Source organism: Myxine glutinosa, chromosome 4, assembly GCF_964187855.1.
Source record: "Myxine glutinosa chromosome 4, kmMyxGlut1.1, whole genome shotgun sequence".
Classification (NCBI taxonomy): Eukaryota; Metazoa; Chordata; class Myxini; order Myxiniformes; family Myxinidae; genus Myxine; species Myxine glutinosa.
Window position 1 is genome coordinate 95,533,024 of NC_136264.1, and position 19,206 is coordinate 95,552,229.

Sequence of the window (19,206 nt, forward strand, 5' to 3'; positions counted from 1 at the left end):
AAGGTAAGTAGAGAAGGTGTCCATGATTATCTCTGTAGACAAAACAGAGGTCTGGGTTGGAGTCTTTGCTCGAGCTACTTGACTGAAAAGAGCCTGGTTAGTTGGCATCATGGGGGAGGTAATGGCATCCAGTAGTAGCTCATGCTGCCAGTTGTTCTCCTGTCACCTCATATGCATTATGTCCCCATAATAGCTGTGATGGCTGTTGAAATCGCCAATATGCACTAAAGGATGTTGGCTGTTGGGTGACGGATATAACTGGTAGGGGCCACTCTGCTTGAATGTCGCTTGACTCTGCTTGACGGAAGCAAGTGGCATCTACTGGCCCCCAGATCTTTATAATATGGTTCTTATTTTAGCTTTAAATGGCATGTCAAAAGGAAGCAAGTACCAGCACATGAATGATTTACAATAGCACAAGGAAGCAAGTCCCAGCACATGAATGATTTACAATAGCACAAGGAAGCAAGTCCCAGCACATGAATGATTTACAATAACAAAAGGAAGCAAGTACCAGCACAAGAATGATTTACAATAGCACAAGGGAGCAAGTACCAGCACATGAATGATTTACAATAGCACAAGGAAGCAAGTCCCAGCACATGAATGATTTACAATAGCACAAGGAAGCAAGTCCCAGCACATGAATGATTTACAATAGCACAAGGAAGCAAGTCCCAGCACATGAATGATTTACAATAACAAAAGGAAGCAAGTACCAGCACAAGAATGATTTACAATAGCACAAGGGAGCAAGTACCAGCACATGAATGATTTACAATAACAAAAGGAAGCAAGTCCCAGCACATGAATGATTTACAATAGCATAAGGAAGCAAGTCCCAGCACATGAATGATTTACAATAGCACAAGGAAGAAAGTACCAGCACATGAATGATTTACAATAGCACAAGGAAGCAAGTACCAGCACATGAATGATTTACAATAGCACAAGGAAGCAAGTACCAGCACATGAATGATTTACAATAGCACAAGGAAGCAAGTACCAGCACATGAATGATTTCTAATAGCACAAGGAAACAAGTACCAGCACATGAATGATTTACAATAGCACAAGGAAGCAAGTACCAGCACATGAATGATTTACAATAGCACAAGGAAGCAAGTCCCAGCACATGAATGATTTACAATAACAAAAGGAAGCAAGTACCAGCACAAGAATGATTTACAATAGCACAAGGAAGCAAGTCCCAGCACATGAATGATTTACAATAACAAAAGGAAGCAAGTACCAGCACAAGAATGATTTACAATAGCAAAAGGAAGCAAGTCCCAGCACATGAATGATTTACAATAGCAAAAGGAAGCAAGTCCCAGCACATGTATGATTTACAATAACAAAAGGAAGCAAGTACCAGCACAAGAATGATTTACAATAGCACAAGGAAGCAAGTCCCAGCACATGAATGATTTACAATAACAAAAGGAAGCAAGTACCAGCACAAGAATGATTTACAATAGCACAAGGAAGCAAGTCCCAGCACATGAATGATTTACAATAGCAAAAGGAAGCAAGTCCCAGCACATGTATGATTTACAATAACAAAAAGAACATCACCCCAAGAGTTTTAGCTCTTACACGAGCCTCGATTTTGTATACAAAAAAAAGGAAAAAAAGAAAAAAAAAGAACATCAGTTTAGAGGGGAAGAAAAATTTTAGTATCTAGGTGTAATGCTGACCGAGGATGGCAGTTCAGAGGCAGAGGTGTGGAGGAGGGTACAGGTAGGTGAATGTGCATGGAGGAACGTGGAGGGACCCATGGTGGACAGGAAAATGATCAAGGAAATTGAAGGGGGAAACTTCTAAGGTCTTGGATTATGCCGCCCTACATTTATGGTCTGGACACGGTAGCACTGACAGAGAAGCAACAACAGAGGCTTCCAGGAGAAACAACTGGGCTGGGAGAATAGTGGGAGTGAAGAAGGTAGAAGAAGGATGGATGAACTGAGGGTGTGCTTGACAGAGATTGGTAAAGAGCCAGCTCCGGGGGACTGGGCACCTAGTGCGGATGGAGGAAGAGAGTATGACAAAGAAACCGGACTTGTTGAGGGAGCAGGGTCGGAGGAAAAGAAAAGAGGTAGACCTCAGCTGAGATGGTAAGATTGTGCGAGGAGGGATACCAATAAGATGGGGGTGGCAGGACAGTGGAGAGAGTTGGCTGGAGAAAGAGGGCAATGGAGGAGTATTGTACACAAAGTGGAGCAGCAACAGTTTGGTAGGCCTCACTCCATATAAAGGAATATGAGGAAGAATAATAATAATAATGCCAAAGCTAATATAGCATACACAGTATACAATTAATCATATTATAGCAATACGATCCAAGGATTATTTCAGATAAATTATACAAATGCGTGCAACTGTCCAATGTACAGTGCATGCAACTGTCCAATGTACTGTACATGCAACTGCCCAATACACAGTACATGCAACTGTCCAATGTACTGTACATGCGACCATCCAATGCACTGTATGTATAACTGTCCAATGTACTGTATGCACAACTGTCCAATGTACTGTATGTACAACTGTTCAATGTACTGTACCTGCAACTGCCCAATGTACTGTACATGCAACTGTCCAATGTACTGTACATGCAACTGTCAAATGTACTGTATGTGCACCTGTCCAATGGACTGCACGTGCAACTGTCCAATGTACTGTATGCACAACTGTCTAATGTACTGTATGTGCAACTGTCCAATGTACTGTACATGCAACTGTCCAATGTACTGTATGTACAACTGTCCAATGGACTGCGCGTGCAACTGTCCAATGTACTGTATATGCAACTGGCCAATGTACTGCACGTGCAACTGTCCAATGTACTGTATATGCAACTGGCCAATGTACTGCACGTGCAACTGTCCAACGCACTGTGTGTGCAACTGTTCAATGTACTGTACCTGCAACTGCCAAATGTACTGTACCTGCAACTGCCAAATGTACTGTACATGCAACTGTCCAATGCACTGTATGTGCAACTGTCCGATGTACTGTGCGTGCAACTGTCCGATGTACTGTGCGTGCAACTGTCCAATGTACTGTACGTGCAACTGTCCAATGTACTGTATGTGAAGCTGTCGAATGAACTGTACATGCGACCGTCCAATGTACTGCGCGTGCAACTGTCCAATGAACTGTACATGCAACTGTCCAATGTACTGTACCTGCAACCACCCAATGTACTGTACAGGCAATTGTCCAATGTACTGTATGTGCAACTGTCCAATGTACTGTATGTGCAACTGTCCGATGTACTGTGCGTGCAACTGTCCGATGTACTGTGCGTGCAACTGTCTGATGTACTGTGCGCGCAACTGGCCAATGTACTGTACATGCAACTGTCCAACGTACTGTACATGCAACTGTCCAATGTACTGTATGTGAAGCTGTCCAATGTACTGTACGTGTGACCGTCCAGTGTACTGTGTGTGTAACTGTCCAATGTACTGTACGTACGACCGTCCAATGTACTGTTCGTGCAACTGTCCAATGTACTGTACGTGCAACTGTCGAATGTACTGTATGTGCAACTGTTCAATGTACTGTACGTGCAACCGCCCAATGTACTGTATGTGCAACTGTCTAATGCACTGGACATGCAGCTGCCCAATGTACTGTATGTGCAACTGTCCAATGTACTGTATGTGCAACCATCCAATGGACTGTACGCGCAACTGTCCAATGTACTGTACATGCAACAGTCCAATGTACTGTTTGCGCAACTGTCCAATGTACTGTATATGCAACTGTCTAATGTACTGTATGTGCAGCTGTCCAATGTATGTACGTGCGACCGTCCAATGTACTGTACGCGCAACTGTCCAATGTACCGTGCGTGCGACCGTCCAATGTTCTGTATGTGCAACTGTTCAATGTACTGTACCTGCAACTGCCCAATGTACTGTACACGCAACTGTCCAATGGACTATGTGCAACTGTCCAATGTACTGTACATGCAACTGTATAATGTGCCGTACGCACAACTGTCCAATGTACTGTACATGCAACTGTCCCATGTACTGTACGTGCAACTGTCCAATGTACTGTATGTGCAACTGTCCAATGTACTGTACATGCAACTGTCCAATGTACTGTACATGCAACTGTGCAAAAAAACATGTTTTCGTTCATAATATGACATTCTTAAATATCATGAAATCTTAAAGACTCAAACTCTGGACAAGATACAGTAGGTACATTCAGACTTTGACTCGTGACCCCAAGACTTGATGTTGGGCTAAGACTCGGCTTGGCCAGATACAAACAGAACACTGCTGCCATCGCAACACCAGCATTGCGACCGTAAGGCAACCACTCTGATGTAGTCAGCTTATAATACATCTTATCATCAATATATAGTGCAGTCTCTTGGATACAGTCTCCAAATGATGTGTGCATGTTGAAACGGTCCCACAGCTGGTGCACTTCCTAACCTGGACCCTGTGAATGCACTGCTGGTCTCCACCCGAATGGGTAACTTTGAGCTCGTGAAACTTCTGCTGCAGCATAAAGCCAACGTGAACGCTCGACTCCCTTTTAACACAACGCATTTCCCCAGCGCCGTCCAGTTCGCTATTAAGGTAAAGGTATATGACCTTCTTTTTACCAAAGGCTGCTACCATGGGTCACCAGAAATTGCACCTCACCAAAGAGAGCTACCATAATTGCTTACGGGACTTCCAAGGGACCAAAAATGCCTCTGATGTGATGACTTTCTCAGTACTCTAGGGGCTGGGCCTGAGTTGTATGCATTTATATGTATAGGGGAAACCCCATTTTTATATGGTAGTATAGGTCCTAGGCTTTAAAGAAAAATTGGGTTCTCGCTCGAAATCCCTATAGATTTTGCCCAGCTTGCCCCAAAAGTTGCCCGTCGGGCGAGAAACCATACCGGTCATATCTCGGCCATTTCTAGAGCGATTTTGCCAAAAAAAAAAAATGTAAATAGAGGTTTTTTTGGCTGTTGAACACGCTAAAAGCAATATTTAGTCGATTTGAGAACTGGTTTACATGATAGCGGCTCTGAAGCTCTTCCGGAGAAACCAAATCAGGTCCGAAATTTTTAATCCTCAATATCTCTTAGGTCATTTTATTATTTTAGATGATACGTTTTTGCTAAAAAAGGAATACAGGTTTTACTGTTAGACAACTGCCATATCACACAAATTTATTAAGATTAACACCCACATCACAATGAATTTGTGTAAACTTCCACCATATCAGATCTAATTATATGGATTGGTGCAGGCATCATCTTGCAACTTCATGCACTTGCAGAAAGGGGTGCAGCCCACCTCCTCCATGCGGCATGGACATGTGGCTCGAGCACACTTGCCACAGTTACAGGTCACTGTCCACCGCTTATTCAGAGTCTTGCACCCTGTGACTGGAACAAGGCAGTCATTCTCCAGCTGATACCCAAAATGTAGTGGATCTATGATGCTGGGTTGGAAGAGGTGGATAATCGAGTATGTACCGAACAAGGCTCGCATTATGTGTGGAAGCAAACCCTCTGACGTTGGAGGCAAATTTTGATGTGATGAGCCCTTGGTCTGATGATATTGTTGCGGATATGGGATTTGGCCTCCATCCATATCCGCTTGTAAATATTCCCCTATTTCCCCAATACTCCCCAACTATCCCCAATCCCCCATTCCCTAGTCCCATTGTCTGTAAACAACACTCTGTAGCCCCGACCTTCCCCTTTTTCCCCCATTAAATGTCGTGCCCAGGTTCACCGCATCTCACGTAGACAACTATAGGACATCTTGCTAGTTATTCTTAGTCTATGTCAGTTAAGGACTCGTTTCTATTAATTCTGACTCTTCGTTGCACCAGAATGTGATTGTATGGCACCGTTAGTAAGTTTAGGACCTCCCAATACCTCCCCGCATCTCTTCCTCATGGAACAACAACACCAACAACAACAACAGCGGCGGCGGGGCGGCGGCGGCGCGGGGAGTGTGCGTCCTCACTCCGGCTTGGTTAGCCGCCATTGAGCATGTGCTCCGACGGGGTTACCACGCAGGGGCTCACTGTCAGCTCCTCGTCAAGGGCGGAGCCCGGTAACCCCCCGCACCCAATAAGAAGCGGCGGACCGATTCCATCTGGGGCGGAGCTAATGAGCCGTGGGCGTGTCACTCCCCGCTGGACATGCGCAGGAAGACGGAGGTGACGTCAGATGCGCCTCAGCTTGGAGAGAAAAGGACGCCACCTCCAGCGCGACGATACCTCCCCGCATCTCTGGACCGGACCGGGTCGATTCTGCCCCTGAGCCAAGGTGCACCTTGAGCTATCGACTGCCTGTCCTTCCCAGCCATCAATCCCCGTGTGAGTCAGTCTTGTCCCGTTTGTCTGTGGTCTGTCGGGAATAAGATAAGACCGTGTATAAGTGCTTATCTTTCTGTGCTGTACCTCTGTGCCGTGTAATCTAAACGTTCTGCATAACCAATATTATATCCTCCTCCGGAGGTCTTGAGAACTGTACCCCTGGTGTCGTGTCATTTAACCCAGCCGTTGTGTCCTTTCCTTCATTGATTTAGCATAGCGCGATTCGGCCAATGTTCGAGTGTAATCGGGTAACTTGTGCGAACACGGCGGCCATTCCGCTCGGTCAAGCAACATCTAAGTCGTGTCCGTAACAATATATTTGGGCACGAAGCTGTGTGAAGGACGAAAATTGGTTAGTCTCTCTTAACACCAGCACGAGGAATTTTTCAGCATCAGCTTTGGTCGCGGGTGTAATTGTCATTTCTCTACCGAAATTTCTAAGCAATTGGGTGGGCTGGGCTTTGAGGGCAGCTTTCTTGGTGCCTACTTTGCTCGTTGCATCACATCCAGTCAAGCAGTGCAAGGCAGGAAGGACATTGCAATCGTCTTGACCTTGACGTTCGTGCAGAATGTGCAGTGGGATATATCGCACAGTTTTGCCGCGTCCACCTCGCTTTGTCATCCGTCCAAACCGCATTGCTTGCGCTCCACGATCGCATAGTTTCAGTTGTCGGATATACCAAGTCCGCCATGTGGCTATCACTGACTTCCAAGTTAAGTCTGCCTATGGCCCAAGCCATATCGGATAGTCGCTTGTCCCACCTAGTGTCATCGTAGACTGCTGGTTGATCGTGGCCTCTGTAGGATGTGGGTAGGTCATACTTTTTCAGATTTTCTCCAAATTCGTGTAGCTGCTGACATGGCAATACTTCCTTTAGGGCTTTCGGACCATGAACTACAGATGTGTCAGAGCGCTTGGGTTTGGATAAGACGGCCTTAGGCTTATTCTGGTAGAGGACACACACCGTATCATGTTCAGATGAATTTGCACCTTCGTGGTCCCAGTTGTCCATTGCTGCTGATGTGAAGTTCCCTGGGTCAAAATGGGCTGGCAACTTCATGTCCGCTTCATTTTGGTTGACAGTGAACGCGGCCATGTCATGCTGGTACCGGCGAAGTTCAGTGTAGCTCATGGCCAGCTCCTGTCGATTCAGAGAGGTGACAAAGATTTTGCCACCACGTCCTAGACTGTGGGCAAACTCGGCATTCAATACAGACATTGGTGTTCTTTTTCTGCCAGAATGGTGAATGTAGAACATGTGCTGGAACATGGTCTGTATTTTCCGACATCGCTGGACTGAAAGAGAACCATCTTTGCGCGGCACCTGTTCCTCCTCCTGGTCTACATCATCGACATCTTCCTGCATGTCACTTGTTATTACTTGGTCAGCTGCGGCCCTGTATGTGGCTGGATTGAATTTAAACAAATGGCCATAAAACTGCAGGATGGGCTCTGGGATATTCATCTTTGACCAGGCTTGCTTTAAATCTTGGGCATCACAGAAGCGATCATCTAAGTCGAAGTCGTAGTCATGCAAGCATGCTCTGAATTGAGCTGCTACTAATTGCATGGGACTCACTGATCGGATACGCTCAGCAAGTACATTTGCCTCATTACCCAGCACATAGAATACCATGAGGCATTTTCTTGCAGAATCTGAGTAAGCAAAGTCTATCAGGTCGTTGAACTGCTTGTAGAGGAGGACCTTCACATCCCTATTCTGGACATTACCTTTACCTCCTAGGTGGCTGTTCATCTGGTCTCGAATAGTAGAAAGTTCATAACCCTTGCCAGCACTCAGACCCATCTCAATCTCGTCAACGATCTCATTCCACACCCGCTGCTTGGCATTGAGTTGTACAGGGGTTACTAAAAGTTCTGGAGCGTTCATACTGCTGAATATATGTGCACATGCACTGGTTGTGATAATAAATATCAGACCCATACACAGCATGTTCGTCTTGAAGGTCACAAGTTCGACGGAAAACATCATCCTGGAAGTAGATGGTCGCATCTAGGAATATGTTTGCTCGGTTGCTCTCGCAGATTCTATATTTGGTGAAGTCACGGTTGACTGACTTGTTGCCACATATGATGCATGTATACTGATAGTACACAGTGGCACGACCAGGTGCCACACAAGCCGGTGTGCGCATGCTGTTTGACTGTAAACGAGTTGTAGTAGGTGTTGGTGACTGGGTTGATGCATAATCACCAGAGGGCACAGATTGCTTCAATGCTTCTTTCTGCTTCTCCTTAAGCTTGGCAATTTTGGTGCTATTTGTGTAGCCCTTGTAGCACGCATTTGTGACATGATAATTGAATAGAGCACCAGGCGTCAACTTCTTCAACCTTGCGAGCACCGCATCTTGTCGTGTCTCACTTGCGGATATAATCTGATCGCACCCATGTTGTGTACACACCAGCTTGTCTTGGGTGAACTCTTGGCAAATAATACAAAGCTCCTCATCAAACTCAACCGCAGCATCAGTCGCAGCGCTAAGATTGATCGCTTCCATCATGATGTTAGTCAGTTCCAATCTGAAATGGAAAGAGAGATTTTAAAAAGGGTTAAAAAATATCTTAAAACACATTGACAAATGACAATCACGAATATATCAAAGCTAGTGATGGTAGTAGGTACCTATAGTCCTATAAACATGGTTCGATTCCTTCGATTGACATTGGAATCACTTGATAGAGACTCCATATCGAATTTTTATTGTTTTAAACGTGTTCCCCACCCCAAAAAACCTCTATTTTAAAAAAAAGTTTGTCAAAATCGCTCAAGAAATGGCCAAGATATGACCGGTATGGTTTCTCGTCCGACGGGCAACTTTTGGGGCAAGCTGGGCAAAATCTATAGGGATTTCGAGCGAGAACCCAATTTTTTTTTAAAGCCTAGGACCTATACTACATATAAAAATGGGGTTTCCCCTATACATATAAATGCATACAACTCAGGCCCAGCCCCAGGAGTACAGCAGAAATTGTAGGCCTGCTTTATTTTACCTGTCTGCCGACGCAGATTGACACTAGTCTTCACCAGGTAGACCAAGTCTTTGTTCTGCTTGGTAACTAGGCTGATTTGGCTACCCAAGTGTAGGTTTATGGCATATGGAGATCACCCAGCTCTTCCCCTGATTATGGTCGTCAGGCCAGGAGGGTTAGACATTGTGATGCATGCAGAATCTCACAACAGGTGTCCACCATGCTGGCCTACCCAGCATTATGCATACAAAGCACTTATGCAATTCTGAATTAATTAGGGGAATAAGTCATAATTTGGCCATAGTTCCGGCACACAATGACCCACTCTTTGCGAAAGGTGCAGTGGGATCTTGAGGACCCAAACCGAAGAGGGTTTATGTAATGGAAGTTTACATGGGAGTTTACAATGGAAGTTTACATATCAATTGGAAGTTTATATGGGACATTTGCTTGAATCAGCTCAAGAAGAGGCAGAAGAGGATAAGCAGAGGGCAGTTCACGTACATTGAGAATCTTCGAGGATCCTCTGGAGAAGTATGACAATATCACATTTGTGTGCCTTTGCCTTCGTCTTCATCCTTCTCCAGAGTTCTCGGAGGTCCCTGGCAGAGGATTTTGGATGCTCTAGGAAATGGGCTCCTCGGTGTACATTTCTGAATTCATCTTGTTAGTTCACCTGGAACGAGGTTCAGGGGAACTTATGCGCTGGCGCGTTGTCCGTCAGTCAGTCCGTAAACACTTGAAACTTCTTCTCCGAAACCGCTCATGGGATTGCGACCAAATTTGGCACAAATTATATTTGTTGTGTTGTGACTAAAGTTTGTTCACGGCATTAAAAAAAAGTCGGGGGACTAAGGGGGTTTACCGGGGTCACAATGGATCCATGTTTTACCCCCCAAAATAGGAATTTGCTTTTTCCACTGAAACTACACACACAATTTTGATGAAACTTCACCACAACCTTCACCACCTGTGCTGTACCAAAGTTTGTTCATGGCATTTTTAAAAATCTGCCCCTTTAGGGGTCTATGGTGGTTTCCCCCCAAAATAGGAATTTGCTTTCTTCTCTAAAACGACACACACAATTTCGATGAAACTTCACCGCAACCTTAATCACCCATGATATACCAATGTTTGTTCAAGGCATTAGAAAAATTGGGGTTTTGGGAGGTATATGGTTGGGGGATGGTGGTTGCCCCCCAAAATAGGTATTTTTTTTTTTGTTTATTTGAAGTCCTATGATAATGTTCGTATGATTTCACATGCTGCCCTGTCTTCTATCACCCATTGAAACTGGTTTAAAATACCCCTAGTCGGTGCAGTATACTGTTTATTCCACCAGGTGAGTGCCAGGGGTGTTGCCCCAATGTTTTTTCAGGATGAGATGATGCTCAGAATGTTGCTGAATCATGGTTGTGATGCAACTTCCTGCTTCCAGTGTGCACACCAAGATGCGAGCAGCACAGTGAGGCCACAACCATGGACATCCTCAGTCGTTGAGGACATGTTTGTAAGTGGTTTTTTCTTCACATTTTCAAGACATCATATATAGCTGATGGTGTTGTTGATATATGATTGGCCACTAGAACTGTATTGTTGTGAATCTTTTGTATTTTTTTGCTTCTGGTGTGCAGTTCTGCGAGTTTGTAGATCCACAGTGGATGCATCACCTTGCTGCTCCAGCAGTCTGTATTTTGCTTGAATACGTAGGCCAGGTCCACCTTTGCCACAAGCTCCGTAAAGTTTTAGCTCCACAGCCTCAATGGTCAGACATCTGCAATATTCTCGGTAAAGCTTTTCGTTTTATTGCTCTGCCAATCATTTCATATTTGCCACTTTTTATTTCCTATATTCTTTTCCCTCCGTTTCTTTATCAGAACTGAACTCCAGGCGACAGTAGACCGTTGGACGGTTCATTTTTTTTGTTTTCTGCCTTCATATGACAAACTGCCCAGCTAAGTCATCCCATAGTACCTTTACATTTCTGCTGATCTGGAATTGATTTCATTCTGGTCTGATTAATAGAATACCTTTTAATTTAGGCCAACTCTCAGTCTTACTCTCTAGTTCAAGAAGGATCATCAAAATAATCCAAATCTTACTACAATTCACCGAATATCCGTCTGTCCGTCCGTCTGTTCCCAGGTACCGCAAAAACGGCTGAACCGATGGCAACAAAATTTTGGGTGGGTAATCCTGGGACCCCCTGGAGTAAAATAGGCTATAGTTTTTCCCAATTTTCCAATTTTTCCAATTTTCCCGTTTTTCCAAACACGATGGAATAATATTTACCGATATGAACAGTGATGTGGCTTTTATTGAAATTCTACAAATACTATTTAGATTTTGATGATTTGCGTGTGATATGATTTAACGGATGTTTATATAAATCATTTAAAATAAAATAAAAAACCTTCAATTTCCGATATTTGGCCTTTTCATTTGGGCCTCCCAATTGAACCCCACCCATAGGGCGGGTACCGTTGCTAGTTCACATAATTACCTTGATCTGCTAAGGCACAAGGTCCACTACTTTCACATTGCCCCCACCCCCCCCCCCCCCCGTCTCGCTCCCTTTGCTTTTTCAACTGTCCAACTCTTCCTAGCAACTCCATGATGCACGTGTTCCTCCAGTAACCTCTACTCCCTGTTAAACTGTTACTGCACACCTCAATGCGTTTGTTCTCTTTTCCCGTTTGTGGAACTGCCTTCCTGAGACTATTCAACCCCACTCCTCCCTCCAGGACACTGAATTGAAAATATATAGAACGCTCATACTCCGTGAAAAGTGTAGCCGCCGTGTCGCCATCTTGGTTAGCACGACTCGACCGACTCACTTCGCGGATGTCGTTTGTTTTGAACGTGTCCCAGACTTTAAAAGCCAGACAACTGTTAAAAATTTTTTTTTTCATGTTTTCAATTTTGACCAAAAACAAATCATTGTGAAATAATTCGGACAGACTCTTTGCAAGTTTCATGAAAATGTCCCGAGTTCTTCACGCTCCCAAATTAACAATATTTGTTCTCGAATTTTTTTTGGTGAAAAGGAAAGGATAAAGGAAAGTGTTGTAGTAACTGTGATAGGTTTCCTATTGAAAAACGATCGCACAAAAGGTGAAAAAACGCAATCGCTTTTCGCTCTGAATTACGTGCAAACGCGTGACGGAAATCACCATCGCCCAGCATCGAGTGCCAACCAAGATGGCGCCCGGTAGCTACATCTCCATCTGTGTGGTGTGACTGGCAATGGTCATTCTATATATTTTCAGTTCAGTGCTCCAGGGCTTCAAGTGGGCAGTACAGTACCATCTCATGCCATCTCTAAACCCTACCCGTTGCACACTTACTCCCTCTCCTCTTGTGTGCCAAACTGTTGCACCCTCTCCTTAGTGTTAGCACATTGCCTATTTACACTCTGCCACGTTGCTCTTCCATCTTCTTTCGTTAGCAGCACATGGCAGCAGGTAGCATCACTTGCTGGGGGTGTGGCCATGCCACTGATGCAATACCCCTTTAGGAATTTAGAAATCGGCCAAGGTGCTGGCTATAGCTCGACTACCCTTTGTGAAGGACACCGTGGGATCTTTGATGTCCACCAACTAGAAAACTACTACTGGCAGACGGAATGGCCAGTTCAACTTCCATCCGAGGGATGGCACACGCATTAATTAATCACCTTGCATGTGAAACACCAGGATGACAGTTTATATCTGGGCCGAGACACAAACCCAAGCTAAGCAGCTCAAAGGTTATCGTGTCGCTCTTCCATGAACCTCAATATTGTATAGAAAGATCAATTAATGGTCGTTTTGTTTGTTTTGTTTTGTTTGTTTTATGTCAAAAGAAGCACACACACACACACACACACACACACACACACACACACACACACACACACACACACACACACACACACACACATATGCACACACACACACACACACATATACATATGCACACATGGAAATGCACACACACATACACACACACACACACACACACACACACACACACACACACACACACACACACACACACACACACACACATATACACACACACACATACACATATACACACACACATACATGCACACACACATACATGTACACACACACATACATGCACACACACACATACATATGCACACGCATACATGCACACACACACACACACATATGCACACACACACATGCATACACACACACATTTCATTCATTTCTAGAAGATTAGGTTCTGCCAAAGTAATCTTGAAGCAAGGAACATGCACTGGGGAAAATGCACCATTGAACCAATAATCCTATTGAAAGAACCCCAAACAGTGACAAGCACTCAAACCATATGTGTAAGGCGAGGCCAGAATCCCTATATACAAGGAGGAGCAACAACTTGCAATTAAAAGCCATTTTGTTTCCATCAGGCGCATGAACCTGTGCCCATTGTGCGTGAAGCGCAATGTGTCCGTTTTCTAATTAAACTGTCTATTTCTCTACCCAAAAGGAAGATCATATTACTTAATGTTTTTTTTCGTTCTTACAACTCATTAAAATAAGCAGAGAATCAGAAATAATTGATTTAACCTTAAAACGTATTGCAGAAATCGCGGCAAAAATGGAGTGTAATGTGCTGGTAACATTCACACTGATGAGTGCCTAATTCGAATTGGACATATCAAGTGAGTAGAAGAAGCACATCGGTAGTGACAGAATGGAGGAATTTCAAAGTAATGGGAGAAGGAAAGTGAAAGACAGAAATGGAGGCACACCATTCATGCTGGACGTGCGCACCTTCAAGAGAGCAGATAATTAGAAAAGATAACAATTGTGAATGAAAAAAGAGAAAGAGCTTGAGAAGATTGATTTGTTGTGTGCCCTGCCTGATGGCAGCTCCTTGGCAAGGTGATATTGGGTGGTTTAAAAATAATGATGAGTGCTGATATTGGGTGGTGTGCTCATTCAATGAACGATTGTGAAATCAAAATGGCGCACATGACCCATGTGACCAGACATTTCTGGAACACTTCATGTCGCTACTCCTAATATGTAGTGACTGTAGGCCAGGCAAGCTATGTAAATAAGCATAATATAATTTCAGCCAGAATAGTAGAACCACCTTTAGAGGCCATTTTTCCCTGGATCCCAAGCCGGCACCCTAACCACTAAGCCAACGAACCCAGGATCCTAGGATCCCAAACCGGCACCCTAACCACTAAGCCAACGAACCCAGGATCCCAAGCCAGCACCCTAACCACTAAGCCAACGAACCCAGGATCCCAGGATCCCAAGCCAGCACCCTAACCACTAAGCCAACTAACTCAGGATCCTAGAATCCCAAGCCGGCACACTAACCGCTAAGCCAACGAACCCAGGATCCTAGGATCCCAAGCCGAACCCTAACCACTAAGCCAACGAACCCAGGATCCTAGGATCCCAAGCCGGCACCCTGACCGCTAAGCCAACGAACCCAGGATCCTAGGAACCCAAGCCGGCACCCTAACCGCTAAGCCAACGAACCCAGGATCCTAGGATCCCAAACCGCACCCTAACCACGAAGCCAACAAACCCAGGATCCTAGGATCCCAAGCCGGCACCCTGACCGCGAAGCCAACGAACCCAGGATCCCAAGCCGGCACCCTAACCGATAAGCCAATGAACCCAGGATCCTAGGACCCCAAGGCGCACCCTAACCGCTAAGCCAACGAACCCAGGATCCTAGGATCCCAAGCCGGCACCCTGACCGCTAATCAATGAACTCAGGATCCTAGGATCCCAAGCCGGCACCCTAACCACTAAGCAAATGAACCCAGGATTCCAGATCGCCTTAAAATGGCCTTAAATGGTGGCCTTAAAACGATCATTCATATTCATTCATTCATCCCAGAATCCCAAGCCGGCACCCTAACCACTAAGCCAACTAACGCAGGATCCTAGGATCCCAAGCCGCACCCTAACCACTAAGCCAACGAACCCAGGATCCGAGGATCCCAAGCCGGCACCCTAACCGCTAAGCCAACGAACCCAGGATCCTAGGAACCCAAGCCGCACCCTAACCACTAAGCCAACGAACCCAGGATCCTAGGATCCCAAGCTGGCACCCTAACCATTAAGCCAACGAACCCAGGATCCGAGGATCCCAAGCCGGCACCCTAACCGCTAAGCCAACGAACCCAGGATCCTAGGAACCCAAGCCGCACCCTAACCACTAAGCCAATAAACCCAGGATCCTAGGATCCCAAGCCGGCACCCTAACCACTAAGCCAACGAACCCAGGATCCTAGGATCCCAAGTCGCACCCTAACCACTAAGCCAACAAACCCAGGATCCTAGGATCCCAAGCCGCACCCTAACCGCTAAGCCAATGAACCCAGGATCCTAGGATCCCAAGCCGGCACCCTAACCACTAAGTCAACGAACCCAGGATCCGAGGATCCCAAGTCGGCACCCTAACCGCTAAGCCAACAAACCCAGGATCCTATGAACCCAAGCCGCACCCTAACCACAAAGCCAATAAACCCAGGATCCTAGGATCCCAAGCCGGCACCCTAACCGCTAAGCAAATGAACCCAGGATCCCAGATGGCCTTAAAATGGCCTTAAATGGTGGCCTTAAAACGATCATTCATATTCATTCATTCATCCCAGAATCCCAAGCCAGCACCCTAACCACTAAGCCAACTAACCCAGGATCCTAGGATCCCAAGCCGCACCCTAACCACTAAGCCAACGAACCCAGGATCCTAGGATCTCAAACCGGCACCCTAACCACTAAGCCAACGAACCCAGGATCCCAAGCCAGCACCCTAACCACTAAGCCAACGAACCCAGGATCCCAGGATCCCAAGCCGGCACCCTAACCACTAAGCCAACTAACCCAGGATCCTAGAATCCCAAGCCGGCACACTAACCGCTAAGCCAATGAACCCAGGATCCTAGGATCCCAAGCCGAACCCTAACCATTAAGCCAACGAACCCAGGATCCTAGGAACCCAAGCCGGCACCCTAACCGCTAAGCCAACGAACCCAGGATCCTAGGATCCCAAACCGCACCCTAACCACGAAGCCAACGAACCCAGGATCCTAGGATCCCAAGCCGGCACCCTGACCGCGAAGCCAACGAACCCAGGATCCCAAGCCGGCACCCTAACCGATAAGCCAATGAACCCAGGATCCTAGGATCCCAAGGCGCACCCTAACCGCTAAGCCAACGAACTCAGGATCCTAGGATCCCAAGCCGGCACCCTGACCGCTAATCAATGAACCCAGGATCCTAGGATCCCAAGCCGGCACCCTAACCACTAAGCAAATGAACCCAGGATTCCAGATGGCCTTAAAATGGCCTTAAATGGTGGCCTTAAAACGATCATTCATATTCATTCATTCATCCCAGAATCCCAAGCCGGCACCCTAACCACTAAGCCAACTAACCCAGGATCCTAGGATCCCAAGCCGCACCCTAACCACTAAGCCAACGAAACCAGGATCCTAGGATCCCAAGCCGCACCCTAACCGCTAAGCCAACGAACCCAGGATCCTAGGATCCCAAGCCGGCACCCTAACCGCTAAGCCAACGAACCCAGGATCCTAGGATCCCAAGCCGCACCATAACCACTAAGCCAACGAACCCAGGATCCTAGAATCCCAAGCCGGCACCCTAACAGCTAAGCCAACGAACCCAGGATCCTAGGATCCCAAGCCGGCACCCTAACCATGAAGCAAATGAACCCAGGATCCCAAGCCGGCACCCTGACCGCGAAGCCAATGAACCCAGGATCCTAGGATCCCAAGCCGGCACCCTGACCGCGAAGCCAACGAACCCAGGATCCTAGGATCCCAAGCCGGCACCCTAACCGCTAAGCCAACGAACCCAGGATCCTAGGATCCCAAGCCGGCACCCTAACCACGAAGCAAATGAACCCAGGATCCTAGGATCCCAAGCCGGTACCCTAACCACTAACCAAATGAACCCAGGATCCCAGATGGCCTTAAAATGGCCTTAAATGGTGGCCTTAAAACGATCATTCATATTCATTCATTCATCCCAGAATCCCAAGCCGGCACCGTAAACACTAAGCCAACGAACCCAGGATCCTAGGATCCCAAGCCGCACCCTAACCGCTAAGCCAACGAACCCAGGATCCTAGGATCCCAAGCCGGCACCCTAACCACTAAGCCAACGAACCCAGGATCCTAGGATCCCAAGCCGCACCCTAACCACTCAGCCAACGAACCCAGGATCCTAGGATCCCAAGCCGCACCCTAACCGCTAAGCCAACGAACCCAGGATCCTAGGATCCCAAGCCGGCACCCTAACCACTAAGCCAACGAACCCAGGATCCGAAGATCCCAAGCCGGCACCCTAACCGCTAAGCCCTCAAACCCAGGATCCTAGGATCCCAAGCCGGCACCCTAACCGCTAAGCAAATGAACCCAGGATCCTCGGATCCCAAGCCGGCACACTAACCGCTAAGCCAACGAACCCAGGATCCTAGAATCCCAAACCGGCACCCTAACCGCTAAGCCAACGAACCCAGGATCCTAGGATCCCAAGCCGGCACCCTAACCACGAAGCAAATGAACCCAGGATCCTAGGATCCCAAACCGGCACCCTAACCGCTAAGCCCACGAACCCAGGATCCTAGGATCCCAAGCCGCACCCTAACCGCTAAGCCAACACCAGGCTTCAGCCAGAATAGTAGACATATGGCTACCTTTAATCTAACCATGTTTGAAAGATTTTTAGTGGGTTTACAGAAGAGATCACTAGCTTTCTTGACCCCAACATTTTAATTCATTAAAAATGGAAGTCTGTTTACAACCATGTTATTCCAAATAAACTTATTCAAAATGCTTGTATAATGTTCCCACAAAAGATCTTGTTCTTCATTAATGCTGTGTCCCTTGCAGGACAAATTATTTCATTTCCACTTTTGACCATGTACCCATTAGAAAATCCTCGGCCTCTTCAGCATTTGTGCCGGTTGAACATTCGAGCAGCGATGAAGCAACAGCAACTGCATTCCCCCGCAGCACTCAGCAGTCTCTCTCTACCTCCAGCAATCCTGGCTTACCTCGTCTTCCAGGAACATGACAAATTCACAGATAGTATGCACATGTTGACCACTCAAAGCACTTCAAATGATCAAGTGTAGAGGGGCGGTACGCTCATTTCTCTGCCACCTATAGGAGGGTGGGCCCATCAGTCCCAGTTGGCAGGGATGGGGATTTGCATAAGAGCACGTGCTCACTTCTCACTCACTTTCTCTTGCCTGGGACTGGTGGGCATTGCGATCTTAGCTACGGAGAGTCCTGCATCCTCTTCCGTCCTGGTCCTGCTCAGAGACTCTGGTCCGTTCCTATCCTGCACACTCAGGTTCTGCAGTAGCCTGGTGTCCGACACCCCGGGGCTTCCCTATCTCTTGCTGGGTTCTTGTGCATGGAAATTGGCGCCATAGGGGAGTTATTTATTTTGGTGCTATAGAAAGGGGTTTGTGTTGTCTTTTGTCAAATGGAACATCATTAAACTGTCTTGTGTGAAATAAATTCTCTTTTTAATTCTCCAGCACCAAGTGCTTCGTGTTTCTGCCATTTTGCCATGCCAACATTTGGGTTGATCTTGGAATACCTAGAGGGCTAAATTGGTAATAATCCTGATTAATAACCGGCGTGGTGTTAGATCACTCCAGAACAATGCCAGACTTCACTGCTCGTTGTAGGTTGTTAAATAAACAGTGACAGCTCTAATATCTTTAAAGCTGTAGACTTTGGCATGGTTGGTAACCGCTTGGTTGTACCCCCTTCCGGGTGGTTGTCATCTTTGCGACTATATATATATATATATATATATATATATATATATATA

At 46.3% G+C, this 19,206-nt stretch overlaps 1 protein-coding gene across 3 annotated transcripts in view; it reads left to right on the plus strand.

The window, feature by feature from the left end:
• Positions 1–18,909, plus strand: part of ASB15 (ankyrin repeat and SOCS box containing 15) — a 59,405-nt gene extending 40,496 nt beyond the window's left edge. For all 3 annotated transcript variants that reach the window (XM_068113012.2, XM_078776152.1, XM_078776151.1), the window contains 4 exons: positions 4,444–4,607; positions 10,728–10,859; positions 10,984–11,137; positions 18,294–18,909. In XM_068113012.2, coding sequence (XP_067969113.2) covers positions 4,444–4,607; positions 10,728–10,859; positions 10,984–11,137; positions 18,294–18,496 — 653 coding nt within the window. In that variant the 3' untranslated portion in view covers positions 18,497–18,909. The remainder of the gene's footprint in view (positions 1–4,443; positions 4,608–10,727; positions 10,860–10,983; positions 11,138–18,293) is intronic.
• Positions 18,910–19,206: the final 297 nt, after the last annotated feature.